This window comes from Melanerpes formicivorus, unplaced genomic scaffold (assembly GCF_026170545.1).
Source record: "Melanerpes formicivorus ecotype bairdi unplaced genomic scaffold, bMelFor1.0.p_v2 SCAF_11, whole genome shotgun sequence".
In the NCBI taxonomy this organism is placed as follows: Eukaryota; Metazoa; Chordata; class Aves; order Piciformes; family Picidae; genus Melanerpes; species Melanerpes formicivorus.
The window spans coordinates 18,929,138-18,953,826 of NW_027142363.1; the positions used below are offsets into that span (position 1 = coordinate 18,929,138).

Here is a 24,689-nt window from a genome sequence, read left to right on the forward strand (position 1 = left end):
AGTACTGTGTCCAGCTCTGGGGCCACCAACACAAAAGAAACATGAACCTGATGGATCAGGTCCAGAGGAGGCCACAAAGATGATCAGAGGGTGGAAGAACAACTCCTGTGAAGACAGTCTAAAGGAATTGGGACTGTTCAGCCTGCAGAAGAGAAGGCTCTGGGGAGACCTTAGAGCTACATTTCAATATCTGAAGGGGACCTACAGGAAGGCTGGGGAGGGACAGTTCAGAAGGGCTTGGAATGATAGGATGAGGGGCAATGGTTTGAAACTAGAACAGATTTAGGCTGGACATCAGGAAGAAGTTCTTTACAATGAGAATGGTGAAATACTGGAACAGGCTGCCCAGGGATCTGGTTGAGGCCCTATCCTTGGAGACATTCAAGATCAGTCTGGAGGTGTCCCTGCACAGCCTGATCTGGTTGGAGGTGTTCCCGCTACCTGCAGGAGGGGTTGGACATGAGCTTTGAGGGTTCCCTCCAACCCGATGCAATCCATGAACAGATGAGCAAACAATGTGCAGAACCCTTCCTGTCTACTTCACAGACAAAGCAGCTCCTTAGAACCATATCAACCAATCCATGTGACCCTCATGTGGGAAATCTTAACAGCTGTAGATAAATACACCCTGCCCAGTGAGCTGCCACAAAGAGCCCTGATGTACAAGCTTGAGTTAAACCATAAGAAGAGAGCCATCTACTGCTTGTATCCCAGATGTACATGTTATCTTCCAGTTACTCATCCAGGTTTTCCTCAGACTAAGCAACAGAACAAAGATTTGCACTTCTTGGACTGGGAAAAAAAACAAACCACAACCAAGAAGCAAAACAAACCCAAACCCCAGTAGTGAGAGTATAAATAGCTTGACTGAAGTACTCTGGTTTTCTCTATGTGAAAAAAAAATGACACAGATGTGGGGGGAAAAAAAGGGTATTTTTCATTTTGAAAGTATTATGACTTAAAATAACTTGTGTAAGCAATTCTAAGCCAATTTGGAATCATGGAAAAGCAGAGAATGGTTTGGGTTAGAAGGGACCTCCTAAAGTCAGCCAGTCCAACCCCCCTGCAGTCAGCAAGGACATCCTCAAGTAGATCAGGTTACTCAGAGCCTTGTCCAGGCTCACAGATCTCCAGGTATAGAGGCTCAGCTGCCTCCCTGGGCAACCTGTTGCAGTGTTCCATCACCCTTATAGTACAGAACTTGTTCCTAACATCCAATCTGAATATGCTCTTCTCTCATTTCAAACCATTGCCCCTCATCCTGTCACCTGCAGACCTTTGCAAACAGTCCCTCTGCAGCCTTCTTGTAGCCCCCTTCAGGTACAATATAAACAGCTTAACAAACCCACAAAACCTCCTCCTCTACACTTTATACATCCACTGGCACTATAAGAATCTCACTGCTTCCTGGTATTATCAGCTGGCTTCATTCTTTGATTGGCTCTTCCACATAGCAACAACAAAGTTCTGTTATATCTCATTTGAAGAGCACATTAAGAAGTAATGTGTGTCCTTGCAGCCCACAAGGCCAGTGGCATCCTGGGCTGCATCAAATGAGGTGTGGTGGAGAGGCTGAGAGAGGAGATTCTGCCACTTTCCTCTGCTCTGGTGAGTCCTCATCTGGAGTACTGCATCCAGGTGTGGAACCCTCAGCACAGGAAGGACATGGACTTACAATTCTATGACCTAACAGAGCCCAGAGGAGGGTCACAAATATGATCAAGGGTTTGGAACACTTCTCCCTCAAGGACAGGCTGAGGGAGCTGAGATTGTTCAGCCTGGAGAAGAGAAGGCTCCAGGGAGACCTGGGAGCAGCCTTCCAGTACCTGAAGGGGGCTATTAGAAGGATGGAGAGAGACTGTTTGCAAAAGCCATCAGGGGCAGGATGAGGGGCAATGGTTTGAAATGAGAGAAGAGCAGATTGAAACTGGATGTTAGGAACAAGTTCTGCACCATGAGGGTGGTGGAACACTTCAGCAGGTTACTCAGGGAGGTAGCTGAGGCCCCATATGGCCCTGTTGATATTCAAGGTGAGGCTGGACAAGGCTCTGAGCAAGGCTATCTAGTGGAGGATGTCCCTGCTCACTGCAGAGGGAGTTAGACTGGCTGACTTTGGAGGTCCCTTGCAAGCAAACCATTCTATGGTTCTGTTGTACACCACCACAGTTCCTTCCTCAAGGCTCAGAGACTTCTACTGAGAGAAGTGGGCAGCTTTAAAAGTAACATGGACCTCCACAGATAAGAAAGGCTCAGTCCCTTCCAACCCTGAATGAAACTATGAAACTATGAATGAGGACAGAATGATTCTCAAGCACGTTGAGTCCTGAGGAACTGAACTGATTTCCACTGTTCTCAGCAACAAGCTTCTCTAAGGAGAACTCAACCAAAATACCTCCATTCCCATCAACACAGACCTTTAAACTACCATCAATCACCTGTCACTGCGTGCAGGAGAAAAAGTAAGCAAACTAAGCTTTAGCCACCTCCTCTTTGAGAAGCCCTTTGCATGAAAAACAGCCAAGCACAGGATTCTCTGATGTGGGAAGCCAACAAGCCTCAGTTTAAGAGCCATTCACCTCTCTTAAACACTTACAGATGCAAGACCAATGCTGTCTAGAAAGCTCTATCCAACCTGCTCCTATTACAGATCATAGAATCATAGAATTGTTAGGGTTGGAGGGGACCTCAAGGATCATCTAGTTCACTGCCTTCTGCTGTGTTAAAAAGAAAGGAAAAAAAGACTTAAGGACAACCCCTAAGGCAGACATCAAGGAAGAAAATCTCTCTTTGCTTGCTCACCATGCATCTGAAGTGCCAAATAATGGGTGCTCCAGTCCCTGCCCAGTGTAAGCCAGTGTTCAAAAGAGAAACACTGAAGACCTGCTGCAGTATACTGGACAGGGCACACCCTGGCTTCAAACACAACTGTGGGAAATGCAGGTTCAAAGCTCTTCCAGTAAAGAAGATCTCTAATGTCCAACATGACTCACCAGCACTGAGTAATTTGCAATGCCCAGGGAGCTGCAACTTCATCACCATCCTTACCTCTGCTGCTACTACACATACAGGGTTTGAAGAGCTCAAAGAGCTGGGGGGGAGTGAGTTGGCAGATCCTTTAGTAGAGTTCAAGTGTAATTTGGGAAATGAGGGAATGAAAAATAATGGAAAGGAAGCCAGGAGATGGTGACATCTCCTTTTCCCAATTTCCTTCTTCCCTCATCCTCCTCTGTTCTACAAATTATTGCCCTATGTACCCTCCCCTTCCTTCACTGGCTCCTGAATTCTTCTTCCCACCAGGTCTAAAACACCCTCAAACAAGCATCCTCTTCTGTCTTCCTGCCCACTTAGACTTCCCCCAGGTTCCTCAGCCCGGAGGGAAAAAGAAAAGGAAAAAGAACCAGGCCTGGATCTCCCTTAGCACCCAAAAGGTCTTGGACAGTTTAAGCTTGAAGGCCCAGCTCAGTGAGCAGAGCTAGGAGTTGTACTCATATTATGACCAAACACTTGGGAGGCAGCAAGCCTCTTTCTCATCAGTGAAGAAGCTTCCCATCACGTGTACAGGGTACTGGGGAGCTGCAACAGCCTTGCTGATGCTTGGGAGAAACATCCCTGTGCTCAGTCTCTCCTTAATCCGTCTCTGGACAAGTGCAGGAGGTTCTTTCAAGGGGTCCCCACTGAGTAGATCTTTGGCTCTGACCCAGCACAGCCTCATTTATGTCTGACTTATTTCTCCAGTGCTGCAAAACCATGCAGGCAGAAAAAGCAGGCAGTTGCTCACTCTGGCCACACCTCTCCCACTCCCTGTCCCCATCTTGGGTGCAAGTTTTGAGTACAGGATTTAGGAAGTTTTTGTACTTACTGCTTTCCTTTACAACCCACACAAAGGGAATCAACTTTCCTTAGCTACAAAAGGTGATCACAGCAGGAAACCCTGGGGAAGAAGCAGGTCAGGTCAACAGCAGAGGGAGATCTCCTACCCTTTGTGTCTGTTTCTGTTTTGTTAGCAAAATTTGCAACAAAACACATGATGAAAGATTGTAAAATTAATTATCAGCTGTTCTGCAGAAGCCACAATCAGAATGTTGCAGCTGAAAGCAGAGCTGCAGCTTCCCAGAGCCTTTTTATCTAGGAACCAGGGAAAATACTTTTACTTTTTATTTCTTTTAAACCCACTGCCCCATTTTTCCAACATCATTAATTCTTTATCAGTTGCAGTGGTACTGTCTTCTACAGAGTGTCATGCAGAGAAAGACACACACACAGAGCACTCAGAAGTCAGACTCAAGATCAAAACCAGAATCTCCTCTGTGCTACTTTTAAACCAGCTTAGATTCCTCACTTGTGATTTTATGTCACTGAGGAAAACCAAATTCATAAGCACTAGTTCAGTTTCATGGACTACTCAATACATTCATAATGACCTAGATGAGGGCACTGCCATCAAGTTTGCTGATGACACCAAACTGGGAGGGGTACCTGACACACCTGAAGGCTGTGCTGCCGTTCAGCCAGACCTGGACAGGTTGGAGAGTAGGGTGGGGAGAAATGGAATGAAATCTGACAAGGACAAGGGTAGAGTTTGTCATCTGGGAAAGAACAACCACATGGACCAGGATAGGCTGGGGACTGACCTGTTGGAGACCAGTGTAGGGTAAAGGGAGTTGAGAGTTTTGGTGGACAGAAGAATGCCCCTGAGCCAGCAATGTGCCCCTGTGGCCAAGGGCATCCTGGAGTGGATTAGAAAGGCTGTGGTTAGGAGGTCAAAAGAGATTATCCTGCCCCTCTACTCTGCCCTGGTGAGGATGCATCTGGAATATTGTGCCCAGTTCTAGGCCCCTCTCAGGCCAAGAAAAACCTCAGGGAACTGCTTGGCAGAGTCCGGCACAGAGACCCCAAGCTGCTGCATGCAGTGGAACCTGTGAGGCCAGGCTGAGGGAGCTGGGGCTCTTCAGATTGGAGCAGAGGAGCCTGAGAGGTGACCTTATTGCTGCTGATAAAGATCTGCAGGCCAGTGTGGGGAGGACAGAGCTAGGCTCTGCTCAGGGATGTCCAAGGACAGCACAAGGAGCAATGGGTGCCAGCTGAAGCAGAGAAGGTGCCACAGGAACAGAAGGGAAAACTTTTTCCCTCTGAGAGTGCCAGACCCCTGGAGCAGGCTGCTCAGAGAGGTTATAGAGTCTCCTTCTCTGGACACATTCCAAACCTGCCCAGATGTGTTCATGTGTGACATGCTCTAGGTGCTCCTGCTCTGGTAGGGGGGTTGGACTGAATGATCTTTCAAGGTGCCTTCCATCCACTACTCTCTGGTTTTATAACAGTAACAAAATCCTTGCCATTTTATGTAAAGACTCATCTTTAAGAGCTGCTTTCTGGAAAGCTGATGCTTTATCATCTCACACAGTCCCAGATATGTGAACAAAAGAAGATGACTACTTTGAGAGAACAGGCAAAAAAAGCCAAGAGACAAAAAAACAAAAGCTCTGGAAAATGTTTTCCATGTACAAGTAGTAGTAGAGTCTGTATAGCTGTGAAGATGTGTGGTTGCAGCTCCAGTAGTAACCCCCACATGTCTCTGGGCCATGTCAGTGTTCAGCTGTGTTTGATGCTATCACACAGAGTTCCTCTGCCATGCATCTCAGAGTGGACCTTACCTCCTCCTCTTTAAGCTTTTGTCTCCGTTTTTCTTCAACAGCTGCTCTCTTCTGCTCCTCCCTCTGCCTCTGTTCCTCCAGCCTTCTCCATCGCTCCTCCATTTGCTTTTCATATTGAAGCTTGGCTCTTCTCTCCTTCTCCAGTATCTGCTGTTCCCTAGCAGCTTAAGGCAGAGGGGAAAAAAAAGTACATTTCACTTCAGGCAGTTTTTCTCCTGCTTTAAAGTGATTTGCTAATGTGACACAATAGAGTCAGTACTGGGACCAGTGCTATTTAACATCTTTGTCAGCAGCATGGGCAGTAGAACTGAGGCACCCTCAGCAAGTTTACAAGCAACACCAAGCTGTGTGGTCTGGCTGACACACTGGACAGAAGAGATCCACCCAGAGGGACTTGGCCAGGCTGGAGAGGTGGACCCAAGCCAACCTCATGAAGTTCAACAAGGCCAACTGCAAGGTCCTATGTCTGGGTCAGGGCAATCCCAAGCACAAAAAGAGGCTGGGGGAGGAATGGCTGGAGAGCAGCCTGGAGGAGGAAGACTTGGGGATGGCAGCTGATGAAAAACTCCCCAAGAGCCAGCAATGGTCACTGGCAGCCTGGAAGGCCAACCATGAAATCCAAAAGCATGAAATCCAAAAACATGAAATCCAAAAGCATATTGAATAATTGAATATATATATATATATATATGAAGTTGTGTATAGACATCCCTTATGTGTCTGTATATAGTTATATATATATACACACATATACAAAAAAGTCATAAATCAAAGGAGAAAGTCAACTATATAGCATTAAACATTTAAATGGCAAAGAAAACATTAATTTAATTATTAAGTCACAATCCAAGCAATAAAGATTAGGAACAGACTGAATCCCATTGAAAATTCAGATCAGAAAAGAGTCATTTATTAGTAGCTTAAGCCTATTAATATGCATGCATGTATAAAACACACACATCTCCTGCTAGCTTACCAAGGTATTTATCCCTTTCTTCTCTTCTCTCCTTTGCCAGTCTCTGTCTTTCATCAGTTTTTAGAAATCCATCAAAGGCTGAAGTCAGAGGGAGAAGAAGAAAACAGTGTTAGGAAACAAAATAAATAAAGAGTAATAATGAAATTAAAGACTAATAACAACAATAAATAGAGTAATAATAATAAACAACTCTCCATCAAAACTAAACCACATCTGCTGAGTTTAACAACTCCAGCAACAAAAGAGATCTTGCACTTCCATTTGGGCAGCTTAACAAGCTGGGATTTGGATACCTCTTTGGCACAGCCTCCTACCTACTGCTGAACTCTTCAGCCTAAGTGCCCGACTCTTCTTCTCAGAGCAAACAAGCATCCTGTTAGTGCTTGGTTTAAAACTTCAAACCTTCTTGGGGAAAAAAAAAAAAAGCAACCACCCAGAAGGATACAATTAACAAGTATCCATCTTGATTAATAACCTCATTTTAATGTGGGTTTTTTTATTTGGCTAAAAAACCCCAGAAAATAAAAGTAGTTCAGGAGTAAAAGCAGTATGCAGCTCTCAGTGTAATGCTCTGGGGAGTCCCAGCCTTCGTATTTATGGCTTAAGACAGCCCCACAGCTCCCTTGCCTATAGGAAACATCCTGCACCAGCTCCTTTCAACACCCAGCAATTAGCACTACAACAGGGCAAGGAGGCAGCAGCCCTCCTATCCTCTTTTCCAGGTAGGAAACACTTTGTTTCCTCCTCAAGCTGGCATCTGAAAGGAGGTTATTTGTCTGGGAAGAGAGGTTGCCCGAAGGTGCTTTGTACCTGGAGCCAGACACTCCAGTTCTTCCCACAGCAGGCACCACTGCAAAGCTCAGTTTAGGAAGGCATGCAAGCAGGCATGAGGTGCCTCAGGGTCACCTGTCTGCTTGCCCTAGAACAGGCAGCTAGGTGGACCTTAGATGGACCTTCTGCAATACCAAGGGTAAGCTCACCAGCCAGTGACTGGACAGACCAGTTAGAGGATGGTGTCTTTTACAGCAGCTGACAGAGCCTCCAGTGCCCTCCTTTCTCTGTTTTCAGGATCTCCTGGGGTCTGCAGTGCAGACACCCTGTCTCACAGCACACTTCACATCCTTTGCTCCCTGCTGAGTTACTGAATTGTAGTTGAGCCTCCTTCCCTCTTGCTCTAAGAGCTGCAATTGTTCATTTTATCAGGCAAACTTTTGACAGTAACCTCCACTCCCTTCCTGCAACGTCACACTTGCAGCTCCTCTCCGAGGGCAGCCTGTCTGTAGGAGCAAAGATTTTGCATTCTGTAAAATGCAGAGCTCTGTAGGAAGGCTGAGGATCCCTCTCACCTTGTGACTGGTGAAAAAGGCAGGTCTCAGCTGTCCCACATTAAAATAACACCTTGCTTTTTCCCCAAGCAGCACCTTCAAACACCATCTCTAATCCTCTGCACACAGACAGCAGCTTCCCAGTGGCAGCCAGGCCTCTGGAAAATTGTGATTATAACTCCCAGCTGGTTAATTACAACTAGAATTTGTGGGTTTGTGACAGAGGTTCACAGAATATCTATTTATTATCCAAGACTCGTTCTACTTCCATACTAGTCCCTCTTTATTGTTTACTTGACTGCCATTTTTGGTCAGATTTGACAAGCAGTGAGGACAGAAGAGGAGGTGGCTCAGTAAAGCAACCAGGGCAAAGATTTGCAGCTGCTTTGAAGGGAAATCCTGTAGTCAGCACAGCTAAATTACAGCTCCACTGGAAAGTTTTTCAGTGATCTGGAAGTCGAAACAAAACAGGCTAGAAGCAACAGAAGAAGTTAAATCAAAACTGTGTCAAGAGCCCAAAGAGAGAAGACTGAGCTGGGCAGCAAGTAGAGGCTGGAGAAAGAGAAAGAAGGAAGCTGATGCAGGAGTCTTCTGCAGCATGAGATGAGGTGGAACTTGATGTATGGAAATCAGAATGAGTACAAGCTGGAAGGATGGGAAGAGGAACAGCAAGACAGTCCACATCCATGAGTTTATCATCACAAAATCCTGCAGTGTTTCTCATCACTCTCCTACATTCAGCAGCTATGAAACCCACTACCAAAATGATGCTTGTCAATAAAATTACAGCAGACTCTACCTTGCTTCACAAATGCAAGTGGCAGAAGCAGCTCCTAAAGCTCCAGCCATGCTCATAACTGCCACAGCCATCCAAAGCTGACATGCAAAGTTTCAGGTTGGCTTGCTCAAGAGTTTGGGTGCCTTGACCCCACTTAGGTAACACTAAAAGAAGATGGAGGCTTTAATGGCAGATACTTAAGAAACAAGGATGTATCAGAATTGAAGCAGTTTGTATAATTCTTTCCTTAGCCAGCACACAGGATGAACCTTCTCAAGAGGTGAAGCAAGTTCAAAAGTTGATTAGTGCTTCTGGTTTAATTTCTTTCTGAAAATGGAAAGTAGAACAAACTACAATCTGAGGACTTTCCTTGGGGAAAGAAAAAAACAAAACAAAACGAGACTGGGTTATATCAGCAAATCACTGAATGGGTTGGACTGGAATAGACCTCTAAAGGTCATCTAGTCCAACCCCCTCTGCAGTCAGCAGGGACATCCTCCAATAGATCAGGCTGCTCACAGCCTTGGCCAGCCTGACCTTGAAGATCTCCAAACAGTCCCTCTTGTTGCCCCCCCTTCAGGTACTGGAAGTCTGCTCTTAGATCTGCCCGGAACCTTCTCTTCTCCAGACTGAACAATCCCATCAGGTCCAAGTTCTTCCTGTGTGGAGGGCTCCAGAGCTGGATGCAGTACTCCAGGTGAGGTCTCAGTAGATCAAAGTGTCAGAATCACCTCTCTGTACCTGCTGGCCACTCTGCTTTTGATGCAGCCCAGGCTACCATTGGCCTTCTGGGCTGCAAGTGCACATTGTTGGCTCATGTCCATCTTCTCACTCCCCAGAACTCCCAAGTCCTTTTCCACAGGTCTGCTTTCTATCACCTCAGCCCCCAGGCTGTATCAATCATTCCTTCCCAGGTGCAGGACCCTGCACTTGGTCTTGAACCTCATGGGGTTCACCTGCACCCACCTCTCCTGCTGTCCAGGTCCTTCTGGATACCATCACAGATGAAAGCAGAAATACATCACACCACTAGGCTAAAAACTGTGTGGAGGAAACTGGTATACAGTCTAACATGTACAGGTATCAAGTGCATATGCAGCTAGGGTAGCATTACAGCAGCACAGGCATCCTCACCGCTACCATTTCTTAACTCAAGTGCTTGACTTCATGAATCAGCACACCTGCCAGAAGTCAGAAATCTGCTTGCCTTCAGAAAGTACATATAGTATTGAAGGACAAAATAACTATTGCCTGGTTCAAATCTTGTAGCAAGGGATTATTTGTTTTAAGGCCAAACCAGCTTATTTTCTACACAGGTTTGTGTAACATACCTTGTAATCATAATGGGCACAGCAGCTACCTCTGGTGAGAAATTCGATTAATGACAGGATTTCAAACTCTGTTTGGTAAAGCTGGCTGCAAAGAGCAAGCTAGCACAGGCAGCTCTACCATTAGAATAAAATATGAGCCAGCAGTGTGCCCAGGGGGCCAAGAAAGCCAAAGGCATCCTGGCTGGGATTAGAGATGCTGTATCCAGCAGGAGCTGGGAGGGGATTGTCCCCTGGCACTCAGCTCTGGTGAGGCCACACCTTGAGTGCTGTGATCAGTTTTGGGCACCTCAATACAAGAGAGATGTGGAGGTGCTGGAGCCAGGGCAGAGGAGGGCAAGGAAGCTGTGAAGGGCCTGGAGAATAAATTTGATGGAGAGAGATTGAAGGAGCTGGAGATGGTTAGTTTGAAGAAGGCTGAGGGGAGACTTCATTGATGTCTACTACTACATGAAAGGACACACTGGAGAGACTGGTGCTGGTCTCTTCTCACAGATAATTACTGATAAAACAACAGACAATTACTGATAAAAAGATAATTACTGATAAAACAACAGCCTCAAGCTGCACCAGGGGAGGTTTAGTTTGGACATTAGGAAATATTTTTTCCCAGCAAGAGTGGTCAGACATTGGCACAGACTGCCCAGGGAGATGGTGGAGTCACCATCACTGGATGTGTTTAAAGGTGGTTAGGATCTGGTTTAAGGGTGAACCTTGTGGAGTAGGGTTAATGGTTGGACTTGATGATCTCAAGGGTCTTTTCCAACCTGAATGATTCTGTGATTTCAGATCTCCAGCTGCCAGCAGAGGGCAGACGAAGGTTTGAATGAAAAAGAAAAGCCCTCAGCAAAAAGCTTTCACTGTTCGAAGTGAGCTCAGGTTAACAGCCTGCAGACTCAGCTGGATCCTCAGCCTTCTGCATATTTACAGCCTCTGATCCCTCGCAAAAGCACAGGACACAGTTAAGAGTCAGGATGTAAACACAGGCTGGTTGTGCTTTCTGCCAGAGTAACGACTGCAGGGACATTGCTATAAAATTCTCTAATAACCCTTTATTCCCAAACTTACAGAAGAGTAAGGAAACTCTCCAACTAACAACCACCTCAAAGATTTTACTGTAAGGACACATGCACACACATGGCTGCTACTTCTGCTCCATCTCCCTATCTACCCCAAAAGCCTCTTTTCCAGAACATCTCCACTGTCAAAGGCTTTCATCTAATCACTGGGCTCAAAGAATCACAGAATGTTAGGGATTGGAAGGGACCTTGAAAGAACATCCAGCCCAGCCCACCCTTCCAGACCAGGAGCACCTAGGGCAGGTCACACAGGAACACAACCAGGAGGGTTTGGAATGTCTCCAGAGAAGGAGACTCCACAACCTCTCTGGGCAGCCTGCTCCAGGGCTGTGGCACCCTCACAGGGAAAAAGTTTTTCTTTTTGTTCCTTTGGAACCTCCTCTGCTCCAGCTGGCACCCAGTGCCCCTTGTCCTATCACTGGACATCCCTGAGCAGAGCCCGGCTCTGTCCTCCCCACACTGCTCTGCACATCTTGATCCCCAGCAATGAGGGCAGCCCTCAGGCTCCTCTGCTCCAAGCCCCAAGCCCCAGCTCCCTCATCCTGGCCTCACAGGGAGATGTTCCACTGCCTGCAGCAGCTTGGGGGCTCTGTGCTGGACTCTGTCAAGCAGTTCCCTGAGGCCCTTTTTGAACTGAGGGTCCCAGAACCGGGCACAATATTCCAGATGTGGCCTCTCCCCACTACTCCCTGTAGTGAGGGAGAACCTCTCTTGACCTCCTAACCACAGCCCTTCTAATCCACCCCAAGATTCCTTGAGATTGTGCCTAGTCTTTCAACTGAAGAAAGTCAGCTGCTCCTTAGGGACTTTGTTACAAGAAGTATCTCTAAAGAAAAACTCCAGAACTCAACACCAAGTCAGCAGCAGTCCTGCAGCAGTCATTTCCCAGCTAATGCGGGAGGACTCCCTCAAGACTTTAAGGTTACTTGGAAATAACCATTCAAAGGAGCAAAAGCTGATGTGATAATCACTGCTCCAACCCTTTCTATTCAGAGTGATGAAATAACACCAGAACATGTCTACACTCTGCTCCACATACCACTTGCATAAGTCTCTTTACGGTTGCTCAGAACAGAAGAAGGTGGTTGTCCTGTCCTGATGAGACACAAGACAAGGTTTGTCTTTTGAAATCCATATCCTCTTTCTGGTTGAGAAAACAATTATTCTAACAGGACAATCAGGTTACTGGAAGCTGAGAGTACACTTCAGAAGACCAAACAGCCTGCTTGGACATTTCCTCTCCTGAAATTTGCACCTGAGTAACTCCCAGCAGTTAGGGCCTCATTTTTTTTTCCTAGCCTGTTGCTGACCCCACATACACTTCTGTCCTCTTTAACATCCCATGGCATTTGGTTTTGCAGTCACAGAAGCACAAAACTGTAGAGGTTGCAAGGGACCTTCAGAGATCATCAGGTCCAATCCCCCTGTCAAGAGCAGGAGCACCCCAAGTAGTCTACACAGGAGTGCATCCAGGTAGCTTTGGAAAGTCTCCAGAGAAGGAGACTCCACAACGTCTCTGGGGAGCGTGCTCCAGGGCTCTGGCACCCTCACTGTAAAGAAGTTTCTCCTCATGTTGAGGTGAAATCTTCAAGCTTGAACTTGTTGTTTCTTGTCTTATGACTGCACACCACCCAAAAGAGGTTGGCCTCCTCCACTTGACACCCACCCCTCAGATATTGGCAGGCATTGATCAGATCCCCTCTCAGCCTTCTCTTCTCTACACTAAACAGCCCCAGGGCTCTCAGTCTCTCTTCACAAGGGTGATGCTAATCCCCTAACCATCTGCATGACCACCTTCTACACATGTAGACCTTGGCCCATTCTACAATAGGTCAGCCAACATGATCAGACCTTTGCTACAGATGAGTCATCTACACTGGCATTGCTGGGTTGAGGAAATTCCCACTTTGGAGGCAGTTCGGTCAGTGGGTGACCTTTCCACGGATGTGGTGAGCTGGTCTATGTAGCAGCAGCCCAGCCCTGCCTGAGATACCACTGCACTTAAGGCTCATTCTTCTGCCAGCAAACTCTGTTGTTTCAAATAATATAACCTCGTTCTAGAAACCCAAGGTTTTGCTCCCTAATAATCTGCGTTTTCTCCCTTGAGACAATAAAGAACAGACTTCTCCACCTGCCACTACTTCCCTCCAGGTCCTACTGAATGAAGACATGGTCAAGTTTCCAGTTGTTAACTATATCCTGGAGTGGGGCAGGGGGAGAAAGCATAGAACATCACTGTACCTGAATGACACTTTCTGTAGCCAAAAGGCACTCTCCCTCTGGTGCCCCCATCATAAGGAGGACACAGAGCTGTTGGAGTGAGTCCAGAGGAGGCCACAAAGGTGATCCAAGGCCTGGAACACCTCTGCTATGAGGATAGACTGAGGGAGCTGGGGGTGTTCAGCCTAGCAAAGAGAACACTCCTGGGGGAAAGCTGCAGAGGGACTCTTCATAAGGGTGTCTAGAAATAGGACAAGACGGAATGGTTGGAAGCTGAGGTAGAACAGGGTTAGACTGGAGCTTAGGACGTTCTTCAGTGTCAGAGTGGTGAGACTCTGGAACAGGCTGCCCAGGGAGGCTATGGATGCCTCCTTCCTGGGGGTGTTCAAGGCCAGGTTGGATGAGGCCTTGAGCAACGTGGGCTAGTGGAAGGTGTCCCTGCCCATGGCAGAAGGGTTGGAACTAGATGAGCTTTAAGGTTGTTTCCAACCTAAACCATTATGTATTATTAGGTATTAGATAACCAGAGCTCAGTCAAAACTAGCCCTTCACTGAGAGATACAGATATTCTTAGCATCAGGTAATGAGATGGAAACTACATATATCCACTTCTCCCACCGCCAGCTAGCCAGTAATCCCTAAAAGCACATTAAACCCTGCTTCCCTACTGAAGTTAATTGGCTTTGCTGGTGTATGGCACTGAAGAGTGATCCTTCCTTTGGATGGTTTTACAGATTTCACTGCTCTGTGTTGCACTCTGAAAAGGTAGCTAAAGTGCATGAAGAAATCAAAAGTTAAAGGAGAGCACAGAATTGCTTTTCCAGATGCCAGAACTGTGTCCAGCTCTGGGGGCCCCAACACAAGAGAGACCTGGTAGAGCAGGTCCAGAGGGGGGCCACAAAGATGATGATCAGAGGGCTGGGGCACCTCTGCTACAAAGACACAATGAAAGAAGTGAGGCTGTTCAGCCTGAAGAAGAGAAGGCTGCACAGAGACCTTAGAGCTATATTTCAATATCTGAAGGGGATCTACAGGAAAGCTGGGGAGAGACTGTTTAGAAGGGCTTGGAGTGATAGGACCAGGAGCACTGTTTAGAAACTGGAGCTGGAGAAATTTAGGTTGGACATCAGGAGGAAGTTCTTTACTATGAGAGTGGTGAAACACTGGAACAGGCTGCCCAGGCATATGGTTGAGGAGACATTCAAGATCAGACTGGAAGAGGCCCGGCACCACCTGATCTAGTTGGAGGTGTCCCTGCTGGCTGCAGGGGGTTTGGACAAGATGACCTTTGAGGGACCCTTCCATCCCAATGTAATCTGTGAATTTAATGAGGAAAAGCTTTAGTGAAAGCCTTTACAACCACTGCCATCTTGCACAGCCCTCAGGTGGGCAAGGAGATGACCTGCAGCTGATCTGCACAGCTCCTCTCCTTTCCTTGTGATTTTCTTTCTCTTCTGACAGTAAGGAACACTTGCTCAAACCTTCACAGCAACATCCTATGCTGCAACTTAAAACCAGAGGTGCAGGAGTCAATATTTGCAAAGATGATCATCTGAAGAAAACAGAAAGGTTACCTGAGGGACATTATAGGGTGTCAGGGAGTGATAGGACTGGGGGAATGGAAAAAAAAAAAAAAGATAAATGGGTAGATTCAGATTGGATGTTAGGAAGAATTTCTTCCCCATGAGGGTGGTGAGATGCTGGCACAGGTTGCCTCATCCCTGCAGGTTTTGAAGGCCAGGGTGGATGTGGCTGTGAGCAACCTGATCTAGTGTGAGGTGTCCCTGCCCATGGCAGGGGGGGTTGGAACTGGCTGATCCTTGAGGTCCCTTCCAACCCTAATAACTCTGTGATTCTATGTGAGCACTCAGAAAAGCTGCAGTGCATGAAGCAGAGCTCCTGCCTTTATGCTTCAGGGTCATTGGCCTTGTGACTCAGGTAACACTCGTGGGCAGCAGGCAGTCATGCTGCCTCCCTGTGCAAGCCAGAGAGCCCTACAGCCCATCATGCCAGCAGCCAGGACCCCTCATTACAGTTCTGCTGCTCAGCAGAAAAGAAAGTTGGGATGATTTTCCCAGCAAGGCAGTAGCCTGGAGCGTGTGTCAAGCTGCCCAGCTGAAGGCACCGAAGCGCACTGCTTAAGTCCTTTATTTAGCTGCCAGAGCTCCTTTAATCCAAAAGGTAACTTTCACAGCACTGAGACACAGTAGCTGCCAATCTCCAATTTCAGGTAATGTGGGGTCACAGGACACAATTTTGGAGGGAGCCCTGTCAGCCTCTGTACAACCTCTCTTCTCTGGTCTGTGCCTGCAGGGCTGGAAGGCAAAGCAGATGGCCATGGGCCTCCACAATACAGCAACTGCAAGTGGGCCAACTGGTAGAGAAAAACAAGTCCTGTAATCAAATTCTTAATTAACCTCCATGTCAAAGTACCCATATAAAACAGGGTGACATGCCAGAACCACAGCTTGCTTCGAAAGCAATTGCTGCCAGAAAGCATTCTTCTGGAGCCCTGAGTCAAAATGACAACAGAGATTCAAAGAGTCATAGACTGGTTTAGGTTGGAAGGGACCTTAAAGATCATCTAGTTCTAACCCCCCCATGGACAGGGACATCTTCCAGTAGACCAGCTTGCCCACAGCCTCATCCAACCTGGCCTTTAACACCCCAAGAGAGAAAACATCCAGAGCCTCCCTGGGCAGCCTATTCTAGAGTCTCACCATGCTCATACTGAAGATCTTCCTAAGCTCCAGTCTAACCCTGATCTCCCTCAGCTCCCTTGTCCCATTGCTAGACACCCTTATGAAAAGTTCCTCTGCAGCCTTCCTGTAGGATCCCTTGAGGTGTTGAAAAGCAGCTCTCAGGTCACCCTGGACTCTCTTCTCCAGACTGAACAGCCCCAACTCTCTCAGCCTGTCCCAACAGCAAAGGTTCTCCAGCCCTCTGATCACCTTCATGGCCACTTCTGACCATCTAATGCTAGGGGCACTAGAACTGGAGGCAGGGCTCCAGGCAGGCTCTCATATGAGCAGAGCAGAGGGGCAGAATCCCCTCCCTGTGCTGCTGCTCTCCCTGCTTTGGATGCTGCCTGCACACAGCTGCTTTCTGGACTGCCAGCGACCATTACTGCCTCATGGGGAGTTTGTCACCAACTGACACCCCCAAGCCCTTCTCCTCAAGACTGGGGCATCACCTATTTTTACCATCCTTGCAAGAATACAGCATCCTTTAGCTTGTAACTTCTGCTAAATTTAGTTGAATCTGAGTGATGGATGGCAGAATGGACAGACAGCAAGGTGTGACCCTTTATGCTTCACTTCACAGAATCAGTAAGGTTGGAAAAGACCTCAAAGATCATCAAGTCCAACCTGTCACCACAGACCTCATGACTACTGAACCATGGCACCAAGTGCCATGTCCAATCCCTTTTTGAACACCTCCAGGGATGGGGACTCCACCACCTCCCTGGGCAGCACATTCCAGTGGCCAATCTCTCTTTCTATGAAGAATTTCTTCCTATCATCCAGCCTAAACCTCCCCTGGCACAGCTTGGGACTGTGTCCTCTTGTTCTGGTGCTGGTTGCCTGGCAGAAGAGACCAACTCCCACCTGGCTACAACCTCCCTTCAGGAAGCTGTAGACAGCAAGAAGGTCTCCCCTGAGCCTCCTCTTCTCCAGGCTAAACACTCCCAGTTCCCTCAGCCTCTCCTCACAGGGCTGTGCTCCAGACCCCTCCCCAGCCTCGTTGCCCTTCTCTGGACACATTCAAGTGTCTCAATGTCCTTCTTAAATTGAGGGGCCCAGAACTGGACACAGGACTCAAGGTGTGGCCTAACCAGTGCTGAGTACAGGGAAACTGGAGCCAAATACTTAAAATCCATATCAAAGTCCTTATTCACTTGGACGCAGCACACTGAGTGTAAGATAGTTCCTACATCATTAAGGGTTTTCTTTCTTAAAGGCCTCAGCTACTCACAACAGGATGGGGGGGAAAAAAGACCAAACCAAACAAAACACAAAAACTTAAGAAAAAAGTCAAAAGTCATGGAAGTTGATAAACATACAGAAATTTATATGGTTGGGTTTTTAATAACCTAATAGTTCAGAAGGAAAAAAAGAAAATCAATGCCTCCTCTGGTCATTATTTTCTGAATAACTCATATAAATGGAACTTAATGAAGACATGAATTAGCCAAAAAGTACTTTAAATGATTTAGGAAACAACCTGTGCTACCAAAGACTTGCTGGTCATACCAAAAAAGAAATTTGGCTTGTGATGTCTGTGTAGGGTGACAGGATGCCATTTAAAAGGTGGCAAATAAGTCTTTAAAGCAGAGAGATTTTTCTGAGGGCTCAAAAATGGGAGCTTATAGAATTAGATGTCTTTGCAGACAAGGTTAATGACAGAAAAAGGAAGGGCCAACAGGAAGGATCTGGACATGCTGGAGTATGTCCAGAGAAGGGCTGTGAGGATGAGCAGAGGGCTGGAGCTGCTCTCCCATGAGGACAGACTGAGGGAGTTGGGGCTGTTAGGTCTCCTCAGAGCCTTCTTCTCTCCAGACTGAATTGTGGCCCTCCAGGATCTGAATGGGGCTACTGGAAAGCTGGGGAGGGACTTGTGAGGGAGTCAGGGAGTGATAGGACTGGGGGGAAAGGAGCAAAACTAGAAATGGGCAGATTCATATTGGATGTTAGGAAGAAGTTCCTCACCATGAGGGTAGTGAGACACTGGCACAGGTTGCCCAGGGAGGTGGTGGAAACCTCATCGCTAGAGGTTTTTAAGGACAGGCTGGATGTGGCTGTGAGCAGCCTGATCTAGTGTGAGGTGTCCCTGTCCATGGCAGGGCAGTTAGAAGTGGATGATCCTTAAGTTCCTGCCCAACCCTAACAATTCTGTGATATGATGTTATGCTGTACTAGACTTAATTAATTATCCAACATTTAAACTGAGAAGCTTCAAGAAAAGCAGGGACCACATATAAATGGAGGACTTCAAAAGCAGCTTCGTCCAGCCTCATGACATTAAACTGCCAAGACAAACTGATTAACCTTAATGGGAGAATAATTTGAAGTGGTTATAAAGCAGGGTGAGAAACACTCTGAGTGCTTGCAGCTGAACAAAACAGCACTGTCCAGCTTAAAAAAAAAAAAGATGATAAGCGAGGAGCACAATGATGTTTGCATGGAACACAACAAGCTCTAAAAGGAAACCAAGATAATTTTTGGCGTGAGCGAACAACGGCAGAATTGTCCTGAGGTTGATGATGATTGCTGAATTCACACTCACAACCTTCCCTTGTGGGAGATGCCACATGGAATGCACCCAACCTACCCACACAGCCAGCTATTTTTTTTTTCCCCTGGCATGCAGATTTATTTAATTGTATGACATAACCCAGGGACACGTGGTATGGATATGTACACTGGAATAAAAAGAAAGCTCTTCAATGGAGAGATAAAAGGCACGGAGAAGGCTGGAAATTGAAGGCCACGTATGCTTGGCAGGCAATACTGTATTCTAACTGATTTGGAAACACTTGAATGAGGATTTTGCAATTAAATTATCTACTTACAATACAATGTAATTGTACATTTTGGAAGGTGAAGGCCAGCTACCTTAAGTTTCTTCTAATATGTGTTCAGACTTCCTAAGTCTACAATCAGCCTGTACATGGGTCAGGAGATACTTTGTTTGATGTTTACTCTTTTAATTTGCTCTTGTTCATTGTTCTTTCCTCCTTTCCTGCTGTGTCACAGTTGTGGGTTTGATAACAACTTATTTGCAGAAAACTAACCTAGGAGAAGGGAAAGCTGTTCTGCTCTGCAATGTGCATCCCAAACCAGCAGCCACTCCTCCACAAGGAGTAGGATGGGATCAGAGGAAAGAAAACATCAGATACCTACACAGCAGCATTTTGCTTTCCACACCCCAGAGATCCCTGCCCTCTGTTAACCCCTCTTGCTCTTCTGAAGTTTTAGGATGCAATGCTCATTAATATTTTCCCAGACTACAGGCTGAGGTGTCATTGAGAGTCACCAGGTTTTGAGGACTGAAAGAGAAGCATTTTTATTTTGCCACCTCGTAAAGCAAGTCTTAACAGGAAGGGCATCTCAAATGTACACTTGCTGAAGGGCAGACTTCATAGAATCACAGAATGGTTTGGGTTGGAAGGGACCTCCAAAGGTCATCTAGTCCAAACTCCCTGCAGCCAACAGGGACATCCTCCACCAGGTCAGCATTGTCCAGTCTGATCTCAAGTATCTCCAGGGATGGGGCCTCAACTATCTCCCTGGGCAACCTGTTGCAGTGCTCCAGCACCTTCATGGTAAAGAACTTGTTCCTAACATCCAATGTGAATTTGCTCTCCTCTCATTTCAAACCATTGCCTCTCATCCTTTCACTGCAGGCCTTTGTAAACAATCCCTCTGCAGCCTTCTTTTAGCCCCTTCAGGTACTAGAAGGATGCTCTCAGGTCTCCTTGGAGCCTTCTCTTCTCCAGGCTGAACACACCCAGCTCCCTCAACCTGTCCATGTGAGAGAAGTGTCCTAGCCCTCTGATCATTTTTGATCACCTCCACCCTACGCCCATCAGGGCATTTCAACTAAAATGGAGGGCTCCTTACCTATTAAAACCTGAAACTCGTAAAATTCAAGGTGTTATCTACCAAAGTTCAATGAAAGAAGGTTCACACCAAAACAAAACCAAGATGCCATACATGCATGCAACACAACTACAGCCAATTCTGAAGCTGATAAAGGCAGACCCAGGAGGAAAGTTTCAGTTTGCAAATAGGAAATACTCAAGATGCAGATGCAAAAGGCTTGTTTTGCAAAGAACCCTAATTATTAATACCATGGAGATCTAGCCAGATGGGAGACAATATTCTGTACAGCACAGCCGAGAAAAACAACAGGGAAACAAACTGATTATTCTTTTCAGCTGGAACACCACAGCTAGTGCTAAAAGCTATTTGCAGAAAACATTCTACAGGGCGGGGTTAAATAATAAAAAAAATAATGAAGCAGAGCTTCCTAAGAATTTGGCTTCCAACTGTCACTACAGCAGACTGAAGCCACAGTGATTCCTTTCCCTGTGTCGAAGAGGGAGCTCCCAACGATGTTTTTGACAACTCATTAAGAAGACATCGTCTCAAAGACAACATTTCTAACCACTCTTTGAAGAGATCATAGCTGTTTCCCTCTTTTCTGAGATATAAAGGCTATGTATATAGGCCATTCATTTTCTTTTGACAAAGACATCTCCAGCTAGTGAACTTCCCTCCTCTCACTGGAAGCGGATCAACCTTTTCCTATTCGCTTTCCACCTTTTAACCCTATGAAAAAAAATTAATAGGTTGATTATTGGGATTTATACAAAGAGGACTTCTACAAAGCATTCGGTGAGTTGGTGCTTTGTAAACATTGTCCTAGGCAAAAATATATATACTGGACCCAGGTGGCAGAGCTCAGTTGGAAGTGGTGTCCATTAGATGAAAAGCCAAAGACAGGATTAGCTCTTACATTTATTTTGTGTTTCAGATTGATTTATGGCATTAAGAGTTGACAGTAAGATAGGAGGAAATTCTACACAGAGAGGGTGATTGCCCATTGGAATGGGCTGCCCGGGGAGGTGGTGGAGTCACCATCACTGGAGGTACCACAGTATCACAGTATAACTTAGGTTGGAAAGGATCTCAAGGATCATTGAGTCCAACCTATCAACACAGACCCCATGACTAGACCATGGCACCAAGTGCCACGTCCAATCTCCTCGTGAACGCCTCCAGGGATGGTGAGACTCCACCACCTCCCTGGGCAGCCCGTTCCAATGACAAATGACTCGCTCGGTGAAGAACTTCCTCCTCACCTCGAGTCTAAACCTCCCCTGGCACAGCTTGAGACTGTGTCCCCTTGTTCTGGTGCTGGTTTCCTGGGAGAAGAGACCAACCCCTTCCCGGCTACAACCACCCTTCAGGTAGTTGTAGAGGGCAATGAGGTCACCCCTGAGCCTCCTCTTCTCCAGGCTAAACAATCCCAGCTCCCTCAGCCTCTCCTCATAGGGCTTGTGCTCAAGGCCTCTCCTCTCCCCAGCCTTGTTGCCCTTCTCTGGACACGTTCAAGTGTTTCGATGTCCTTCTTAAACTGAGGGGCCCAGAACTGGACACAGGACTCCGTTTAGGAGGAGACTGGATGGGGTGCTTGGTGGCATGGTTTAGTTGATTAAGTGGTGTGGGATGGTGGGTTGGACGCAATGATCTTGAAGGTCTCTTCCAACCTGGTTTATTCTGTTCTACTAGAAAAGGATTTTATGCATGCATGTATGCTCTGGTGAGACCTCATCTGGAGTACTGTGTCCAGCTCTTGGGCCCCCAGCACAGGAAGTACATGGACCTGATGCAATGGGTCCAGAGCAGGGCCACAAAAACGATCAGGGGGTTGGAGCACCTCTGCTACAAGGACAGGCTGAGAGAACTGGGAGTTTACAGCCTGGAGAAGAGAAGGCTCTGAGGAGACTTAAGAGTCTCCAGTACCTTAAGGGCACTACAAGAAGGCTGCTGAGGGACTGTTTACAACAGCCTGCACTGACAGGACAAGGGTTTGAAATAAAAGAAAAGAAGATGTAGATTGGGTGTCAGGAACCAGTTCTTTAGCATGAGGGTGGTGCGACACTGCACTCAGGCTTGCTCTAACAGTTCTAAGTCCTTCTTATGATAGGGACACCAGAACTGGATGTAGTATTCAAAGTGAGGTCTCACCAGAGAGCACAATCCCCTCTCTTGCCCTGCTGGCCACATTCCTCTTGCTGCAGCCCAGGACACAATTTGCCTTCTGGGCTGCATAAGAGCTATGAACTCGTCCTCAACTGGATCCTCCCAGATTTGCTCATCACCTCCACTGACAGAGTAATTCCCTGCTTTGTTTCTACTTGCACAGTCAGCAATTCCAATCTGTATTTTTTCCTGCAGTGTTTCCTCAGTGCATTTCTTTTAACAGAAAAGCCACTACTAACAATTTCTAGTATAAATGACCCAAACTCAGAAATACTTGAACAATAACAAATCAATAAGCTTACAATTACAAAATACTGCAAAATCAGCTCACTTTCTCATCCTTGGCTAAAGCTGTTTTCATAGTTTCATAGTTTCATTCAGGGTTGGAAGGGACCACAAGGATCATCTAGTTCCAACCCCCCTGCCATGGGCAGGGACACCCCACACTAGATCAGGCTGGACAGAGCCTCATCCAGCCTGCTCTTAAACACCCCCAGGGACGGGGCCTCGACCACCTCCCTGGACAACCCATTCCAGGGTTTCACCACTCTCATGGTGAAGAACCTCCTCCTCACATCCAGCCTGAATCTCCCCACCTCCAGCTTCATTCCATTCCCCCTAGTCCTATCACTACCTGATATCCTGAGAAGTCCTTCCCCAGCCTTCCTGTAGGCCCCCTTCAGATACTGGAAGGCGACAATTAGGTCACCTTGGAGCCTTCTCTTCTGCAGACTGAACAGCCCCAACTCCTTCAGTCTGTCCTCATAGGAGAGGTGCTCCAGCCCTCTGATCATCCTCGTGGCCCTTCTCTGGACACGTTCCAGCACCTCCACATCCCTCTTGTAATAGGGGCTCCAGAACTGGGCACAGTACTCCAGGTGGGGTCTCACCAGGGCTGAGTAGAGGGGGAGGATCACCTCCCTCGACCTGCTAGCCACACTTCTCCTGATGCAGCCCAGGATCTGATTGGCTTTGCGGGCTGCAAGAGCACATTGAGAGCTCATGTTGAGCTTTTTGTCCACCAGCACCCCCAAGTCTCTCTCCTCAGGGCTATCCTCCAGCCAGTCACTGCCCAGCCTGTATTTGTGCCTGGGATTGCCTCGACCCAGATGCAGGACCCTGCACTTGCTCTTATTGAACTTCATGAGGTTGGCCTGTGCCCACCTCTCCAGCCTGTCAAGGTCCCTCTGGATGGCCTCCCTTCCCTCCAGCGTGTCTGCTGCACCACACAGCTTGGTGTCATCAGCAAACTTGCTGAGGGTGCACTCAATGCCACTGTCCATGTCCCCCACAAAGATGTTGAATAAGATAGGTCCCAGGACTGATCCCTGAGGGACTCCACTTGTCACTGGCCTCCACTGGGACATGGAGCCATTGACAGCCACTCTTTGGGTGCGGCCATCAAGCCAGTTCCTTATCCATCTAGTGGTCCACCAATCAAACCCATGTGTCACCAGTTTGGAGACCAGGATGTGGTGCGGGACAGTGTCGAAGGCTTTGCTCAGGTCCAGGTAAATGACATCAGTTGCTCGCCCCTCATCTATTAATTTTGTCACCTGCTCATAGAAGGCCACCAGGTTGGTCAGGCAGGATTTGCCCTTGGCAAAGCCATGCTGACTGTTCCCAATCACCTCTTCACTATTCTTTTGAGCGAGTAGTGACTCCAGGAGGATCTGTTCCATGATCTTTCCAGGCACAGAGGTGAGACTGACTGGCCTGTAGTTCCCTGGTTCCTCCTTCTTGCCCTTTTTGAAGATGGGGGCAATGTTTCCCCTTTTCCAGTCTGTGGGGACTTCACCAGACTGCCAGGACTTTTGAAATATAATAGAGAGGGGTTTAGCAACCTCATCTGCCAGTTCTCTCAGTACCCGTGGGTGTAACCCATCGGGTCCCATGGACTTGAACACTTTCAGGTTCTTCAGATGATCACGAACCTGATCTGCACTTACAATGGGCAGTTCTTCCTCCCTGTCCCTGGCTTTGACTTCCATAACATCAGGAGTGTGGCTAGAGGCCCTTGCAGTGAAGACTGAGGTAAAGAAGTTATTAAGTACCTCAGCCTTTTCCTCATCACAGGTGACCATGTCACCATTTTCTTTTCTGAGGGGGCCCACACCTTCCCTAGTCTTCTTCTTCCCATTAATATACCTGTAAAAGTTCTTAGTGTTCCCTTTAATCTCCCTGGCTAGATTCAATTCAAACTCTGCTTTGGCTTTCCTAACCAGGACTCTTGCTGCTCGGGCAGCTTCCTTATATTCCCCCTGTTCTACCTGTCCTTCCCTCCACTTCCTGTAGAGTTTCCTTTTAAGTAATAGTGTGTCCAGTAGCTCCTTGCCCATCCAGGCAGGCCTCCTAGCATTCTTACCTGCTTTTCTCTTTGTTGGTACACAGAGCTCCTGGACACAGAGGAGGTGGTCCTTGAATACTGACCAGCTGTCCTGGGTCCCTCTTCCCTCCAGGGCTTTGTCCCACGACACTTTGGCTAGCAGATCCCTGAAGCGATCAAAATCTGCATGCCTAAAGTCTAGGGTCATGAGCTTGGAATACTTCCTCCTGATTGC

General features: G+C 47.2%; 1 protein-coding gene across 8 annotated transcripts in view; it reads right to left on the minus strand.

Annotated features, from left to right (window-relative positions):
- MAP7D2 (MAP7 domain containing 2) overlaps positions 1 to 24,689 on the minus strand; it is a 96,326-nt gene that overhangs the window by 42,317 nt on the left and 29,320 nt on the right. For all 8 annotated transcript variants that reach the window (XM_068144752.1, XM_068144754.1, XM_068144757.1 and 5 more), the window contains exons 2-3: positions 6,628 to 6,705; positions 5,652 to 5,815 (exon numbers count right to left, since the gene is read on the minus strand). In XM_068144752.1, coding sequence (XP_068000853.1) covers positions 5,652 to 5,815; positions 6,628 to 6,705 — 242 coding nt within the window. The remainder of the gene's footprint in view (positions 1 to 5,651; positions 5,816 to 6,627; positions 6,706 to 24,689) is intronic.